The sequence below is a fragment of the Leuciscus leuciscus genome, assembly GCF_965113295.1.
Source record: "Leuciscus leuciscus genome assembly, chromosome: 11".
Classification (NCBI taxonomy): domain Eukaryota; kingdom Metazoa; phylum Chordata; class Actinopteri; order Cypriniformes; family Leuciscidae; genus Leuciscus; species Leuciscus leuciscus.
Window position 1 is genome coordinate 5707356 of NC_138735.1, and position 16021 is coordinate 5723376.

Consider the following 16021-nt stretch of genomic DNA (forward strand, 5'->3'; position numbering starts at 1 on the left):
AGTAAAATAATGGTTCCCGCCAAACTTGCTTCTCTTGCATGTCTGAGGTCAAAGAGGTGTGATCTGTGTGACCTAAATGATCCCCAGTAGGGTTGTCCCTATAACAAAGTTTTAGCAGTCAATACCAATATCTAGTAAAATTCTATGATTCTTGATACCTTTTATTCTAAATCAAAGCAAAAACTAGTTTGCATTTAAACTTTAAATATATAAATATTAAAATAATGAAATATAGTCCAAGTATTTTTCAAATAAATAGTACATTAAATAAGTAACTACTGTTAAACGTTTTCATTAGAATCATTTGTAAAATGAACAGACAGTTACAAACAACAGAATAAAGATATTAATTTAGTAAATCAAATGTAAAACAAAACTACTTAACAGTGCACTGCACTTTCCCTTTTTATATATAGTTTTAGATAAGTTTAGGTTTAGATATTGCACATTAGTACTTTAATCCTATCATAATGTGATAATAAAGTGCAATTATAATAAGCGGCTTCTGTTCAAATAATCATTTAAAACGATTTCTTTGTATGGAAAGTAGTGTGTTAGTTGAGTTACTTTGCATTAAAAAGTGTTGTCTTCTCATCAGCATTTGAGGGAGAGCATTGGCTCTCGTAGACAAGCATGTTCAGAGAGAGAGAGAGAGAGAGAGAGAGAGAGAGAGAGAGAGAGAGAGAGAGAGAGAGAGAGAGAGGCTGCATACATGCAAAGATGGTTAAAATGGAAAGTGATGCGCTAGGTTTAAATAGTTGCCTGTAAATGACAGAATATTTTTGGTTAAAGCACCTCTGAATAATTTGAGTCTGTTGACATTAATAACTCGCTAAAAGGAGCATTCAGACCAAGAGGCACATATGACCTGACATGCACGTAGACATGATATTATTGCATGTACTATTCACAGGAGGACACACACACACACATTTATGCACAGACAGCCCTTGCGTACCGGATTGTTTCGGAACTTGATTTTACAGAGGGGTCAATGACATATTTTCGTTTAGTTTGAGAGAAACAACTTTTCTTTTCTTTAATCTACCAATATATACCAATTTCTATGAAATGTACTATTTGTATTCATGTTGGTTTTGAAAACTTTTTTTACTATGTTCGAGCAAAGCTTTAATTTAAATGACTAAAAATGTCATGTGGTATAACAATCAAGTCAAAAGTAATGAGACATTTTTGTTAACCCTTGAATATAATATATGTATATATGTACACATCTTTATTCTCAAAAAAAAAAAAAGAAACATCTAGGTAATTTGAAACCAAATAATTGAAAACATTTTATTTTACAATACATGGACTTAACATGTGCTACTGGTTATTGTAGTTAGTAAACAGCACGTGTACAACAGGACTGTAAAATAAAGTGCAACCATATATTTAACATTCTTCAATGTGAAATGTATTTCACTTACGAACAAAATTTTGTGAATTTTGTGGAGAAGCAGCAGACAAAAAGAGAGGCTTTGAAACGGGTCAGACAGTTTCACTTCAGCAACTGACAGGAAAAAGAAAAAAGTCATTTCAGCAGTTTAACGATGCGACCCCGGGGTGGCATGGCTTCCGGAAAAGCCAGCTATGCACAAACAGACAGACGTGTCGTGCATATCTGTAGCAACAGTGGCCTGTAGCACACACCCAAAACAACACACACACACTTCCACTTTATGTGGTTATGTCAATAGGATTGCCATGCCAGCATTTAATAATAGCGCAAAACCGCATGATTATTTCTGAAATGAGAAACGGACCACACCCTGATGTTCGTGTTACTAGCCAAACCTTTTTTATTTTTTATTCATTGTAAGAATTAAAGTCCCACAGCAGGCTAAATAGCTTGTGAACCAGCATTCTTAGCACATAACCAATACAATTCAGGAAAAAAAACTAACCACTCATGCAACAGAACATGTGGAACAGCTCTTTGCCGCAAATCCAGCGCTAAACGGTAACGCTTGGGGACTAAAAGCAAGGACGCAGCTCTGTTAGTTTGGACTGCAGCTCACTAACAACATTACGAGCACAGCTGAAGGGTAAGGACAGGCGCTCCCTCCACAGATTTACGGATGTGTTATGCTCCATCTGGCTTTGGCTTCTCTCCGACAGGGTGACCACGAGCATCTGAGAGCAGCTATCTCTGCAGCGAGCCAGATGAACGTCTGCTGTGAGCAATATAAATGAGCAACCTCTTCAAGAGTGAGTCTTTACTTTGCAAATGTTTGCAAAAGTATATAAATGTATTTGGTTGTATATTACACAAAAGACTGCAATTAACCTCATGAATGACAAAGTTAAAGACACATCTACACACTGTGCAATGTACAATGGGTGCAAAATACACGACAACTCAGTGGACAGCTTAATAGACCGGGTCAATTGAAAATGGACTCTATATGTGGACTATCTGACTCTAAATTCTCACAGTACTATACGAGAAAATACTCAGAGAACAAGGATTTAAGCTTTCCAAACAGTGAACAGTGAAAATAAGCATAATCTACTGAAACAAACAACATCTCTTTTCACTCCTGTGTGAAGCATAAGGTTTATATACCCAGGTTAGAAACAAAGTGAATAACATAAGTGAAGTTGAGGAATCGACAGAGGGTAGTTTACATCCCTTAAACTGAGCACTAAAATTATACTGTGCCCTCAATGACTCTCTCTTCTTCTACATGTCTACTACTTCTACTCTTCTTCAAATTGCGTTGGAGGCTTCCACTCCAGAATCAAAACACTGTAGGTCAACATCAGGTTACGAGGATAGTCTAAACTGCACCCTAATGCAAGGAACTTATTTGTGCTTCTTCTTTGCCAAATAGATTGAAGTCTTCACACTGGGAAACGCATTGGAGAGTTGTTGAGCTGCTCTCTGTGTCTCTAGCGATTCTGAAGAGGAATAAGACGTTTCAGAGACTTGCAGGTTGTGTGGGAAGCATGGAGTTGGGAAAGGTTATACGGTTGAAGAAACCCCTGCCCCCTTATGTAACCTACTTAATGGTCACAATTCACTCATAATCTCATTCCCAAGTGAAACATTTTGGCCAAACTTTATTGTCAGGAAACAGAGGGAGAGCAGGTCTTCCCTACAATCTCATCTCTGGAACTCCATTTCCTGTTTGGATGAAGCTCATCTGCCAAGAGCACACTCAGCCAGACAGTCAGGAGAGATGAAGACAGAGAGATCCCAAAAGAATTTGTAGTTAATCTTGCTAACTCAAAGTGGGGGGCTAAGTATTTACACTTGTAACAACCAAGTATGCAGAACTTCCCAGCGGGGGCATTCTGCAGCCAAGTGCCATACACTATAAACTTGCACTTTGGTGATAATGATTAGAGATGCATCACAAAACAGAGCTTTTAGCTTATTAGAGGCTATAGCCGCGTTTCCACCGAAATTACCCGGAACAATTTGTCCCAGGAACATTTTTCCCAGGAACTTTTTTTGCCCCAGACCGGTTGCTTTCTGCGTTTACACCGCGGTCTAAAGTACCCAAAGTACCGGGAAGGTAAACTGCGCGCAACTGCTCCTCCCAGTCTGCGACGGACAGTAATCAGTTTTGAGCGCCACATTTATAATAAGTATGGAGGAGATTCAAACTGTGCTGCAGTTATGTATTGGTTTACTAACGAGGTAATTAACAAAACAAAATAGACGAGCACTGATACTAAAGCGTGTTCAGAAAGCTCGTATGCGTATAAAATTAGACAACATATGTTATCAGTTATTGTGAGATGCCTGGGACGAACGTGCAAAAATTTCCTCTTTCGCAAATACGCTTAAAAAAAGCCTGAACCCCGTCTATCAATCATAAATAGTGACAGTCTTGTAAATAGTTGTTTGTTACTAACCTCAAAGCGCTATTTCAATCCTGTTATAGTAACTTTGTAACATGGTTTGGAGTGCCTTGCAATAGATGACAATGTGTAAACATAATGACTTAATAATAAAAGCTGTGGCAGAAAAGAGACGAGCACTGATGAAGCGTGTTCAGTAAGCTCGTAATGCTAACGTTAGATATCATATTTGTATGTTATCAGCTATTGCGGACATTGACCGTGAGATGGCTGGGACGAACGCGAAGAAAGTTTCCTCTTCCACAAATACCCTTAATAAAGCCTGAAACTCGTCGCCAGTCCACCAGTTTTTTTAATTAAATTCCATATTTGCAGACAGACAACTCTTACTGCATGAAGCCACGACACGAACCGCAATAGATTTTTAAAAAAGGGAGGTTTATAAATAAATGCTGCGTGGAGTCATCCAACCAAAATGCGGCGTGAACACAACCAATCAGCTTGTGCAGCGCACAAGTCCCACCCCTGAAAGTTCCTGAACTTTGAAAAAGTACTACCTCATGAGCAGGGACTATCGGAGGGGGAAATATTTACCCGGAACTTCATTTAGACCCTGATTCCTGCGGTGTAAACACATCGAGTACCAGCCCAAAGTTCCTAGTTCCTGGGGAAAGTTCCTGCGGTGGAAACGCGGCTTATGAATATGTTTGAGGAATGCACAAACTTTGCTGCATTGCAGACAACTCAGAACTTTGAATTCTTACTTGAAAATACTCAATGACAGACATGTTTTTCAAGTCTTGTAAAGGGATGCATCAATCAAACCCAACTTTAATGAAAAACGGGAGATGGTAAGTCCTGCAGATGTTTGCATGACTAATTCAAAACCAGGCTTCATTCACCCCAAAGGAAAAAAATATTTACTCTGTCTGAATCATTAATACCCTCCTTAGGTCTCTGTCTTAACTTGGACTCCATCTTCTGTTCTCAGTCTTGACTCAACCTACTCTTGATGTTTATCCTTGGACTCAACTGAGTTGGTCAGGAACACAGCATGACGCAAACAAACAGCAGTCGCTTTTTTACAGCTCCATGAACCAAAACAATGAGCTTATGCTGCGTTCACGCCATCGTAACGGTAATTACGAGATGAGAACCAGTGACATTCTACCAGGAGCTGTTCACGTCCTCAGACTCAAATTTATGCGTTTCTATGTCAACACTATCAATGCCAAAATGAATCTGCAGCAGTAAGGTGGTACAAATCCGAGCTCTGTAATTTGTTTACGTTCATTATTATTGAAATGTTATGTGCTTTGAGACATGGGGTCATTTAACACAGTCACTTGTCTCGTGACGCTTTGCAGACTCTGCTGTGTGTTCATGTGTTTTGAAGGAGGCGTGGCTTTAGAGACCTCTGAAGGGAGGGTGGAATCTCATGCTTTCAAAGCTAGCTTGCTTTGTTAGCCTCTCTGAAATTAGTTAATAGGAGATCAGTCGCTGATGGGGTAACCATGAAACCGTTTCTAAGAACTCCACTCATAGCTGCCTTTAATTAGTCATCTCTGTAGTTCCTCAGATGCAACAGGCAAACACAGATTTACTTGCAGCTATGAAGAGAGAGAAAAGCAAAACGAGACTCCTAGTGTGTTGCCAACTCTTTAGCCGGCCAGACAAAGCGCGGACTGTTCACAGTCTCTTAGCAGCCACTTCATGCACTGGTCTAGGTAGCAGCACTTCAGCCTCCCACGCTCAGGGTCAGTGCCGGCTCCAACAAGACAGATTCGTGATAACACAACTCAGAACATTCTGTGTAGAGCTGCGATGAAAACAATGAACTCCAGACCTGGCATGCTGGCCCATTAGTCTGGTGCACTGATGTTCTAATTTAATTTGGCCACATGCTGGCAGTGCGGTCCGTCTAATCGGCAGCCAGAGGAAGAGGAAAGAGTGAGAAATGCTGTAAAGACGGGAACATCCTCTGTCAGCAAAGCTCTAGGTGTGCCTCAGCTGAGAGATTAGAGCCACTTTATAGCCATTAGTCACCTTCCAGTAGAACAGCGCAGTCATGTCTGATCCGTGGCAATCAGCACTGAGGCTACAGGGTTACGGTTTGTTTATGGAACTACTACAGTTTCCAGAGTTGAATGACCAATGTCAGTTTGTCTAAAATATAGGAGAGAGTATCTTTAAACACTATACAATTAAATTCCTTTCAGTCCAATGCAAAATGCAGGGACTGCAATGAGTTCTGACTGAAATTGGGTCTCTATGACAGGGGTGTCCAATTCTGCTACTGGAGGGCCACTGTCCTGCAGCGTTTAGCTCCAACACACCTGCCTGGAAGTTTCTAGTGATCCTGAAGACCTAGATTAGCGGGTTCAGGTGTGTTTAATTAAACTCTGATGGTAGCTCTCCAGGAACAGGATTTGACACTACTGAACTATGATGTTGACAGGTTTGAGCTGCGATGTACTGTTGATGTAGTGTGCAGTTGTAATGGACAATGTCACAAAAACCCTGATTGACTTAGAAATTCATCATGCTCTTTCCAAGCTTTGTGAAAGTTTAGATACTTGAGTTTTTTTGTGTCTGGGATTGACAGCAAGCAAAGCATACCATTATATCTGTGAGCGATTCAGAATTGTGATGTATCACTGAATACGTTTTCCCCCACCTTTAGTACAACATGCTACAACACAAAGCTTGCTCACAGACAGCACCCTGTTTTCAACATAACTGTCCTATTATTCTCATCTCCATCTTTGGAGAGAATCATGATTGACACTGTAAGTGGAGGGTGTGTGTAAAGAGCTGGACGTGAGAACAGGCCTCTGTTGACCATCTAAATAAGCCTGTCTTACAGCCATTCATAAAGCCCACTGTGATTCCCAGACACGCATGTGAATGGAGACGAGACCTGAGAATAGTCCACTGTAAGCCAATTAAACCCAACAACATCTGCAGATTAAAGTTCTAATGTGACTGGCAGATTATATCAGTCTAATAATTCTGGTTTTAGCACTTCACTGTGGGCAGTGTTTGTGCTATGAGGGTGAGATAAACAGAATTGGTGTTTGTCAAATAAGAGATCGAATTTTAAGAATCTTCAGATGATTGAAGTACTTGTTGACACTGTCATAGGAAGCTGAACCTCCCCACAGTTCTGAGTGATGAGGAAAATGTATTAAAAACTTCGATAAGCTCTTTTCAAAAGCCTAGTGAGCTGCCTTCTTAAACAGCACCAAAGCTGCTGCAAACAGTCAGCAGAATATGTCTTCAATTCAATACCAGAAAGCATTGTAATGAGCTCAGTGAAAAGACTAAACATTTAGTCATTCAGCAAAAAAATAAATAAATTTAAACATGGACTATTTACCCGATTTTTTTGTGTTTTATGTACTTTAATATTTATTACAGCAGCGAGCCGTTAGCTTAGCAACATGCTAATTTCAGACTATTGAAATTAATAGCAAGTCAAGTTGCTATCTATGAAGAGCATTCAAAATAAGTCACTTATGGTTATATACATATATATATGTATATAACATAAGTGACACTATATGGTTATATAGGACCATATAACGGTTAGGACCATACAAGATCATAACACAGTTCACTATGTTTTGGAACAGAGATAAAGTCCTAAGCTGAAGTTAATGATGAATCAGTGTGATTCTCTAGTCCTGATGAATGTAACTGATCATTCAAACCATTCAAAATAATATATAAAATGCAGTGATCTGAATAAACACACTTCTCCTAAAGAAAAATGATATTCACATTCCTAAGTAGGGATTGGCTGTATGTTGAAAATCTTATATGATGGTATAACAATATCATATAAAGGAAGACTACTTTGTTCTAAATATCAACATGGCTGTCTCATGGCCATAGGTTGCAGAGTTTTTATTTTTTTTTTGGCAGCAGAAACTAGTGGGTTTGACTGAAGCCAGTCATGACTTCAGCAAATAACAGCACCATATGGAAGTGGGATGAGATTTACACAAGGACTCCGTGGGAGAGTTTTACATCTCCATGATGACTGCATAGAGACGCATTCAAGAAGAAGAAAGAGAAACAGGGGGCAGAAGAGGTGAACAGAAAACAGATATTAACTAGTCAGTCACTGTGAGAGACAGACAAATGCTAAATGAAAACTCTAGACAGACAAGGACAAAGCAAGGGAAATGAGATTGAGAGAAAGATATATTCAAAATGAACATTTCTGACCTGAGATATGTGGTTAATGGAGGACTCCATCCTGCGCAGCTGTGAGGCCTGGATATCCAACAACTGCAGGACATTGTTGGCTAAGGCATTGATTTGATAGGCCACGCTCGCCAGGGACTGGGTGGTGTAGGCTTTGGTCTCCTCCAAGGCTTTCCTCTTATCCTGTGCCTGCAGGTCAAGGTCAGAAAAACATTTTACTTCACATTTTCACAAAAAACAGCAATCGCTTCAACCTATACACAGTCTCAGCCTCAGAGAGCACACCCACGGACCGTCTGATATACAGCATGCTGCAAACAAAAAAATAACTGGCTAAAAGCATCCATTCCAATCTGACTGCCAGGTTGCTATGTTCTGGAAGATTGCACACGTTTTAAATCATTTTGAGGAAAACAAAGTCACATTTACAAGGTACCGGGATGCTTTAGTAGGCAAAGTAAATCACTGGATTTCATAAAGTTTGCAATGTATCAAAGCTTCATTTGAGTTTGCTGAGGTAGTTAGTGAGCAAACCCAATGTGAGTGTATCCAATGCTACAGTATTGTCTAGATTAGCTACTGCTTTGTAAAGTGGTCTGTTGCGGTGGTATCTTTCATTTCCAGGTGGTTCTTGGATATTGTAATGTGGAATTTTTACAGATTCACAATTTTCAACAATCCAGTGGTTCTCAACTAGGAGGTTGGGGCCCAATAGGGGTCTTCGATTATATTGTGGACAGTGTAGTCATATTTTAGTCAAAAAGGATGAGAATCACTAAATCTTAAAATTTAATCTTAAAAACAAATAGCATAACATCACATATTTCTAAACAAAGTTAATAAATGAAGTTAAACAAATGAAAATAAATGGTTACAATTTTGTAACCATTTATTTTCAATATTGTTATAACATTAATATAATAAAATAATGATAATATATGTTTGTATATATTATAATTAAAATGCATTTAGTATTCTGTCCAAAGCTGTAAACAACACATTTTCTCGTATTTTTGTTCTTTATATGGGATCTCTCTTTATATCAGACAATTCAACATACAAATAAATAGTATTGGAAATATATATATATACACTTGTCTTAACTTTCACCTATATCACGTATGCTAGCCTAAAAAGATTTTAAATTTAAACGACTCGAAAACTGTTGTGAAACTAAGAATAGAATAACAGAATCTGCCTCAAACGCAACCGCACAGAACCGAAACTCAGTTTTTAAATGTGGTATTTCCTCAGTTCTCGAATTGGCCTACCTCTGTGGTAAACCATGATCTCACTGAGGTAAACTATCACTCAAGGCCTTCTGTGAAAGGACTTCAAAACCTGACACACATGCAGATAAAACATTACCAAACACCTGCAGTGAGGAGGGATTTCAATCATGAAACTTTGTTTGTACTTTTAAAAAGTTACTGTCCTTACCAGTGCCCGAATTTGTGTACACGATATACTATTCACGACCTAGGAGCTGATTGAGACGCACCCTCTGTCTGTATTACATACATGAACATACACTAAAAGACATTTACACTTGGGGACTATAGCTCTGCATTCTCCATTGTAAATTATGTGATGTGAAGGTATGCAATAATATTGTTTTACAGATGTTCCACTGAAAAATGGAACAGAGCTGTTCTTAAGTCAAAAGTTATGCTATTTTTAGCAAGGGTTTGGCAAGAGCAATGGACATTGTTACACTAGAGATGCACTTCCCAGAGTCTTGCTTTAAGAACCATAGAATTCACACATACTGGAAGGGTTGAAAATAAATGTGTCTCCATCTAGCCTACACAGTAGTTCAGGGTGCTCACTGAAAACCAACTCAAAGCTTAACATTTTAAACCCTGTCCACATGTCATAAGATTCAGACTTCATTTTAATGGTGCTGAACAAGATGTGCAAATAGGATCCAACATTCTCCACAGACAACTTAAAAAGGATTGAAAGTGCCATAAAGGCAGGTTGTAATCTCATATCTCTTAAACAGAACATTTGGCCCATTTCCAGTCTGGATGTACGGTACTGTAATCAGAATCTGTTGTTATTCTGCTTTATGGCTGTTCTGTTGATTGAATTTTACCTTTGTTGCGTCTGTAAATCTCATAGCTCATATCCGGCTAACAGAAATGTACATAAGTAGGGCAGATACTAGAGGACTAGGGAATTTCTACGGTTTGAAGAAAATGTCAGTGGTGCTTGCCCATGCAAAAGCCACATTAATGAATTCAAAAATACATTAAACATACAAATGTCTAAATTAAAATTAATTTTGATATTTTTGAAGGCCTGAAGTCAAGACTATAAAACTGTCGTTATATCATAAATAAGCTTCTTAAAATTATCTTGTAACCGGTTTTAACTCAGGTTGCAAAACGTGGTGTGACACCCCCCATACCTTACAAAATATGTTTTTTTTCAATTTGAATATATTTCAAAACGTTATTTATTCCTGTGATGCACATAGGAGATTTAGGCAAAAAAAATAATAATTTGTTGATATCAATAATTATCACAATAAATGTCAAATCTTTATTTATTTTGAGTGAAAGTCCTCAGCTTCGTGTCGGGTCCTGATCACCCTGACAGTGTTTATTCTGAGATAACAACCGGCTGGATGTACATCATCCCTTACTTATCTGTTGACGCAACTGTCACCTTCCTGATCAGGCCAGAGCTGCATCATGAAACTTAATCATTTGCACGTTTTTAATCCTTGCCAATTTATATCAAGAAGATGCAAAAGAGAACTCAATTTAATATTGTGAGAAGTTCTGTTTGCGCACACATCCGAAGTGCTTGCCCAGAAAGCTGCTTCTCGAACATTGTGTGGAATGCTGAACTGAGCTCTTTCACGTCTTCTTGCGCTTGAATGGACATATTCACACAAAATGACGTCAAACAATGAGTATCGGTGAGTATCCTAGTAAACATAGTCTGTAATATCTTAAGTGAACATACACAGTTAAGACATAAAACGCATGTGGAACATTATATTAGATCCGTGCAGCTCTTAAAGTGACAGCAGCCTAATAAACTTGCTGCTGCAGTGCTATTTTACATTTCATTATTAATTTTCTCAACCTGAATATACTGTTAGACTTACCTGAAAAACATGAAAAGCAGTGTTTATGTTATATGTATATTTGTTCTTTTGTATTTGTGCTATTGCACGTAATTTGATTGTATGTTCTTATTTTATTACTTACAGTTTACTTGAAATTTATATGAGTTAGGCTAGTAGTTTTTAGTGTGACAACCTTTATTAAGGATATGGGTAAAAAACAATAACTAGGCCTATTTTATTTATTTATTACTTTGTGGCAGGGCAAACTTACAAATTTGAACCACTGTCCCAGTCGGGCCAGTAGAAAAAAAAAATCCTTATTATTTTCCTTAGTATAAATCCTTAATATTTTTGTGAAAACCATTACACATTTTTTTCAGGATTCTTTGATGAACAGAAAGTTCAAAAGAACAGCATTTATTTAGACTAGAACTTACTGACGGTAGTGTACGAGTCAGTTTCTAAGAACTTTAAAGTAGATTTTTAAAATAATTCTTTATCACGAACGATCATACTTATCATTGGCCAGTGGATCTGATTCTTCAAGACACCAGACTGTGCGAGCTGATAAGGCAAATGTGTGTTGGCGTAACAGAAATGGCCTTGTCAGTAACAGGAGTCATTTGTTCTGGTCCAGCTGTTACATTTTTTTCCATATTTGCTCTTACAAAAACATCAATAACCTTCTAGACTTGTTGTGGGACCCACAATGCACCAATCTCACATTAGCCCATCAAGGCTAAACAGGCAGTTTTTTGGGAAAAACAGCTTTATCTGAAGGACATTTCACACAGATACAATGTTTGATTGGCATCTTCAGAAAAGCTCCAAAAACTTCCCACGAAGCAAGAAAGGCAAACTCCCATTCCCAGAAGACAAAGGCAACAATCTCTTTTCATCACTTCCACGGTCACAGGCACAAACACCCCGAGATAAGGAAAGGCAGAAGGTGCAGAGGAGAAAGCCAACTCTTCCTTGTTGAACAATGAGCGATAAAAAAATCGTATGGTCATAAAAGTCTTAAATATCTTTAATTGTGGAACTAAAGTTTTAATACATTTTTTAAGAGGTCTTAAATTTGGTCTTAAATCGTGATACGGTTTAATGGGATTATTAAACTTCAATTACTTGAAAACTTCAAAATAATTAAATAACTTAATGAAATAAATATGAATGCTGCATGTTCAAAGTGAAAATGTGGCGCTGTTGCACGTTCTAGGCGTGCAGTTTCAGAGCCGTTCACCATCAGTGAATACTGCACATTTCTGCCACGCTAATGCTATTGGTCTACTGTTGATGATGAATCATGATGACAATGTTTACCTTATGGTATTTGTACTGTAATATGTTTTAGTTGGTTGTAAGAAAGCATATTTTCTCATGTTTGAATGTGCAGCTAGAAGTATTAAAGACTACAGATGAATTGAAGTGTTTTGCTTGTACATAAGGAAAAAAATATTATTTAATAGGCTACATTTTCATTGCGCCCATAAGTAATTTTTGTACTCTTAAATTTAAAAAAAAAGTGTCAAGCACTGTAACTACACAATTAACACTTTAAAAATGACCTTTTAGAAAGTTCACATTAAAATGGAAACATCCCACCAACTAATTGTTGAAATTCCTGAGACAATATCCTGTAAGTCAGTGTGACGTCTATTGACAAGATAAGAGCAAACATAAAGCATTTATTTGACCAATCACAAGGCCAGACGAACATACCATTACAAGTAAACACTGCAGTCCTTTATCTTAAGTTTAAGCTGAACCTAAAACATTCTTCAACCTTCATCTCCACGACTTCCATGAAAGGAATCACAGGGTAGGTCGGCTGTTCCTGGTTCTGAGTGCACAGGAAGGAAAAGCCTACGTTTCCTCCCTAGAGTCGGAGTATCAGGAGAGACGCTCCACCCAACACACTGGTGGAGACCACAGGAAGAAACAGTAACTCTTTTGGACAGTTTTGTTGGACATAATCAGCTCTGAGGCACAGTACTGTCTCGGACGGTGGAGCCAAGTATCTTGGCACGCTAGCAAGAAACTACAATTAATTCCTTTCTGCCCTAGAAGAACAGTCTGTGATGGGCACTCGGTAAAACACTCAAGGTTTAGCATGCAATGAGTTCATCTTCATGCTGAAGAACAAGTCAAAACACTCTCTCCTCTTCCAGAGCAGAATGTAGAGCTTTGTTTGGACTTCCTGTAGAGCTGACAGCCCAGCTCACGCTGCTCTAATACAGATCCAGAGGGAAATGTACTCGGAAGATCAGGTGAAAAAAATGTTAGGAATGTCCTTTATTAACACAGTGTAACTCTTACGAAGACTCCTCCTCTGCTTTGCTCTCCTGTTTGTGAACGCAATCGTGTAAGTCAGTTCTGGGAGGTTATAATAACAAACTACTTTGACGACAGACTTTGCTTAGGCATTTCAGACGCTGTGAGATCGGACCGCTGGATAGTCCAGTTATGCCGTCCCATCGCAAAGTCACGTCTTTTCTGATGCGCATCGATGTGCTTCCATCGTAGTTTATGCACATGTTTTCATATCAGATTAAAAAAATTATCCAACTCAATTGAGCACATGTTTTTTATGACAAATTATTAAATTAGTCATTCAGGCAACCTACCAATAATCATTTTTAAAAATATGCATTTAGCATTCTGCTTAAGGCCAGTTCACACTGTCCCAACGAACTCCCTGCAAACATTCTGCTGGTTGTTTGATTTAGAATGTCAGGAAACATATTGTCATTTTCACACCAACCCAACAAACACCAACAGGGTTCAACCACACTGACTCAACCAATTTGGTATTCATTAAGGCAGTGTGAACTAGACTTGTCACAGGCTAAGTTCACCCAAAAATGAATATTGCATCATCATTTACTCAAGCCTGTATTACTTTTTTTCGCCATGAAGTAAGAAAGGAAAAGTTATGATGTATGTCCACGCTGCTCCTTTGCACAATGACACACACACACACACACACACACACACACACACACACACACACACACACACACACACACGGGCAAAAAATGGGCCCAAAATGGCTAAACATTAAGCTTTTAATTGACTCAACCACACATTATTGGTCTGGAAATTAGCTACATTTAAGCAAATGCACTACTTAAAAAGCCACTGCTCTCTCAGAGAAACATCAACGACAGAATCAAGTTTTTGGCAGAATATGGGAAGTTGTGGGAGTGATGAATCACAATGAAACAAGTTGCATAAACGTTTAGTCTTTAGGTTAATTAAAGACTTAAGACTGTAGCATCAATATTTGACCAATATTTTCCAACAAAAATGTACACAGTTAGTGAGACAGTAATTTATTAATGTGTCTAGGAAGTGTACAGCAATCACGCTGAATCTAATTGGTATTTACCATTTCACATAAAAAGCAAACACATGCACCTTTCATTTATTTGCAAGGATGCACAAAACAACTCCATTAAGGCTTTTAAGTCCAAAGACTTACACATTTAGAAAAATACTGATCAAATATCATGTTTACATCACATTTGTTTAGAAACAGTGAGCATTTCTATTAACTGTCCAATTATGGAAATGATGCGATCTGAGGAGGTTTGAGCGAGGTCCCGTCTCACTATACTGTTATCCTTTCAGCCAGAGCAACAGAGGGCGCTCACGAACAGAAAACAGGAGTTATGAGTTATACGAGTTAACCGGAGTGCATGTTTTTTATGACAAACTGTACATGCGGACACATTAGTCCGGAATTAAAAAAGGCACAGGGAAGAAACAGATGGAACCGGAAAACAATTAAATACACGATTTTAATCAGATATGATTTGTCTACGTTCTTCAAGTATTCTTTGGTATTTTCCATAAACATGTGGAAACACATTTAATGTAAAAGCTGCCCGTCAGGTTTGATGTAAAATGGCAACCCTATTCCTCCGCATGACCGAGCACGCTTCGAGTCGAATGTCCACGCTGCTCCTTTGCACAACGAAAGTAAATGAAAACAGTTGCTGGATTCAAGAAAATCTTCTTAAGTCTGACAACACATGATACAAATGTCATAAAAATGTAATCTTTCAAAATGAAACCTTTACACACACACACATACAATAGGGCAAAAAAATGGGCCCAAAATGGCTAAACATTAAGCTTTTAATTGACTCAACCACACATTATTGGTCTGGAAATTAGCTAAATTTAAGCAAATGCACTACTTAAAAAGCCACTGCTCTCTCAGAAAAACATCAACGACAGAATTAAGTTTTTGGCAGAATATGGGAAGTTGTGGGAGTGATGAATCACAATGAAAAAAGTGTATTTATTATCGCAATGGTTAGCAAGTAGCCTTTAGAAATGCATATAAATACATTTCTGCCTCATACGGCGATCAGAATCCCCATCAGATCGTAAGGAAGTTATTTCAAACACTCGCTGATGTCTGAAAGTGCGTTTAAAATGATTTAAAATGTCTTAAATGTGTAAGTTAGCTGGTAGCCTGATATAATAACATGGGAAATGAGCAGCGGTGTTGACCGTCTCCTGACTCCGCTCATGACCACTCCTCAAGCCCATTGGCCCGCTTTGGACCAAGGTATTCGGCAGGCCCAAATCCCCTGGCCGTTGGCCCCGATCAAGCCCCGAAAGGGCTAGAGGAAACTCGACTGTCCCTGGCACGCACTACTAGCACACTCGCTTTTGTCCCGACAGTGGAAACACGGCTATTGTGTGGAGAGCCTTTTAGCTGCTGGTACTGGCGAGCAACTTTACTGTGAAACATCATTTAATGCTTTGGAGTACAGGAGAATATTGTAGAATGGCTTGCTTCTCGCAATTGAAAAGTTATCTAAAGTCGAATTATCAGATTTTTTTTTCAACAAGATGCTCCTGCGCTAAGTTACTTTATCTACAGTATGTGTGTAA

The 16021-nt window shown here is 38.4% G+C and overlaps 1 protein-coding gene and 1 long non-coding RNA gene across 6 annotated transcripts in view; one reads left to right on the plus strand and one right to left on the minus strand.

Annotated features, from left to right (window-relative positions):
• abi1a (abl-interactor 1a) overlaps positions 1-16021 on the minus strand; it is a 58428-nt gene that overhangs the window by 33974 nt on the left and 8433 nt on the right. For all 5 annotated transcript variants that reach the window (XM_082184342.1, XM_082184343.1, XM_082184344.1 and 2 more), the window contains exon 2: positions 8050-8217. In XM_082184342.1, the coding sequence (XP_082040468.1) occupies positions 8050-8217 (168 nt within the window). The remainder of the gene's footprint in view (positions 1-8049; positions 8218-16021) is intronic.
• LOC309509634 lies at positions 247-7588 on the plus strand. The gene is made up of 2 exons (XR_014209956.1): positions 247-2051; positions 2125-7588. It is a non-coding gene; the product is annotated as an uncharacterized lncRNA (long non-coding RNA).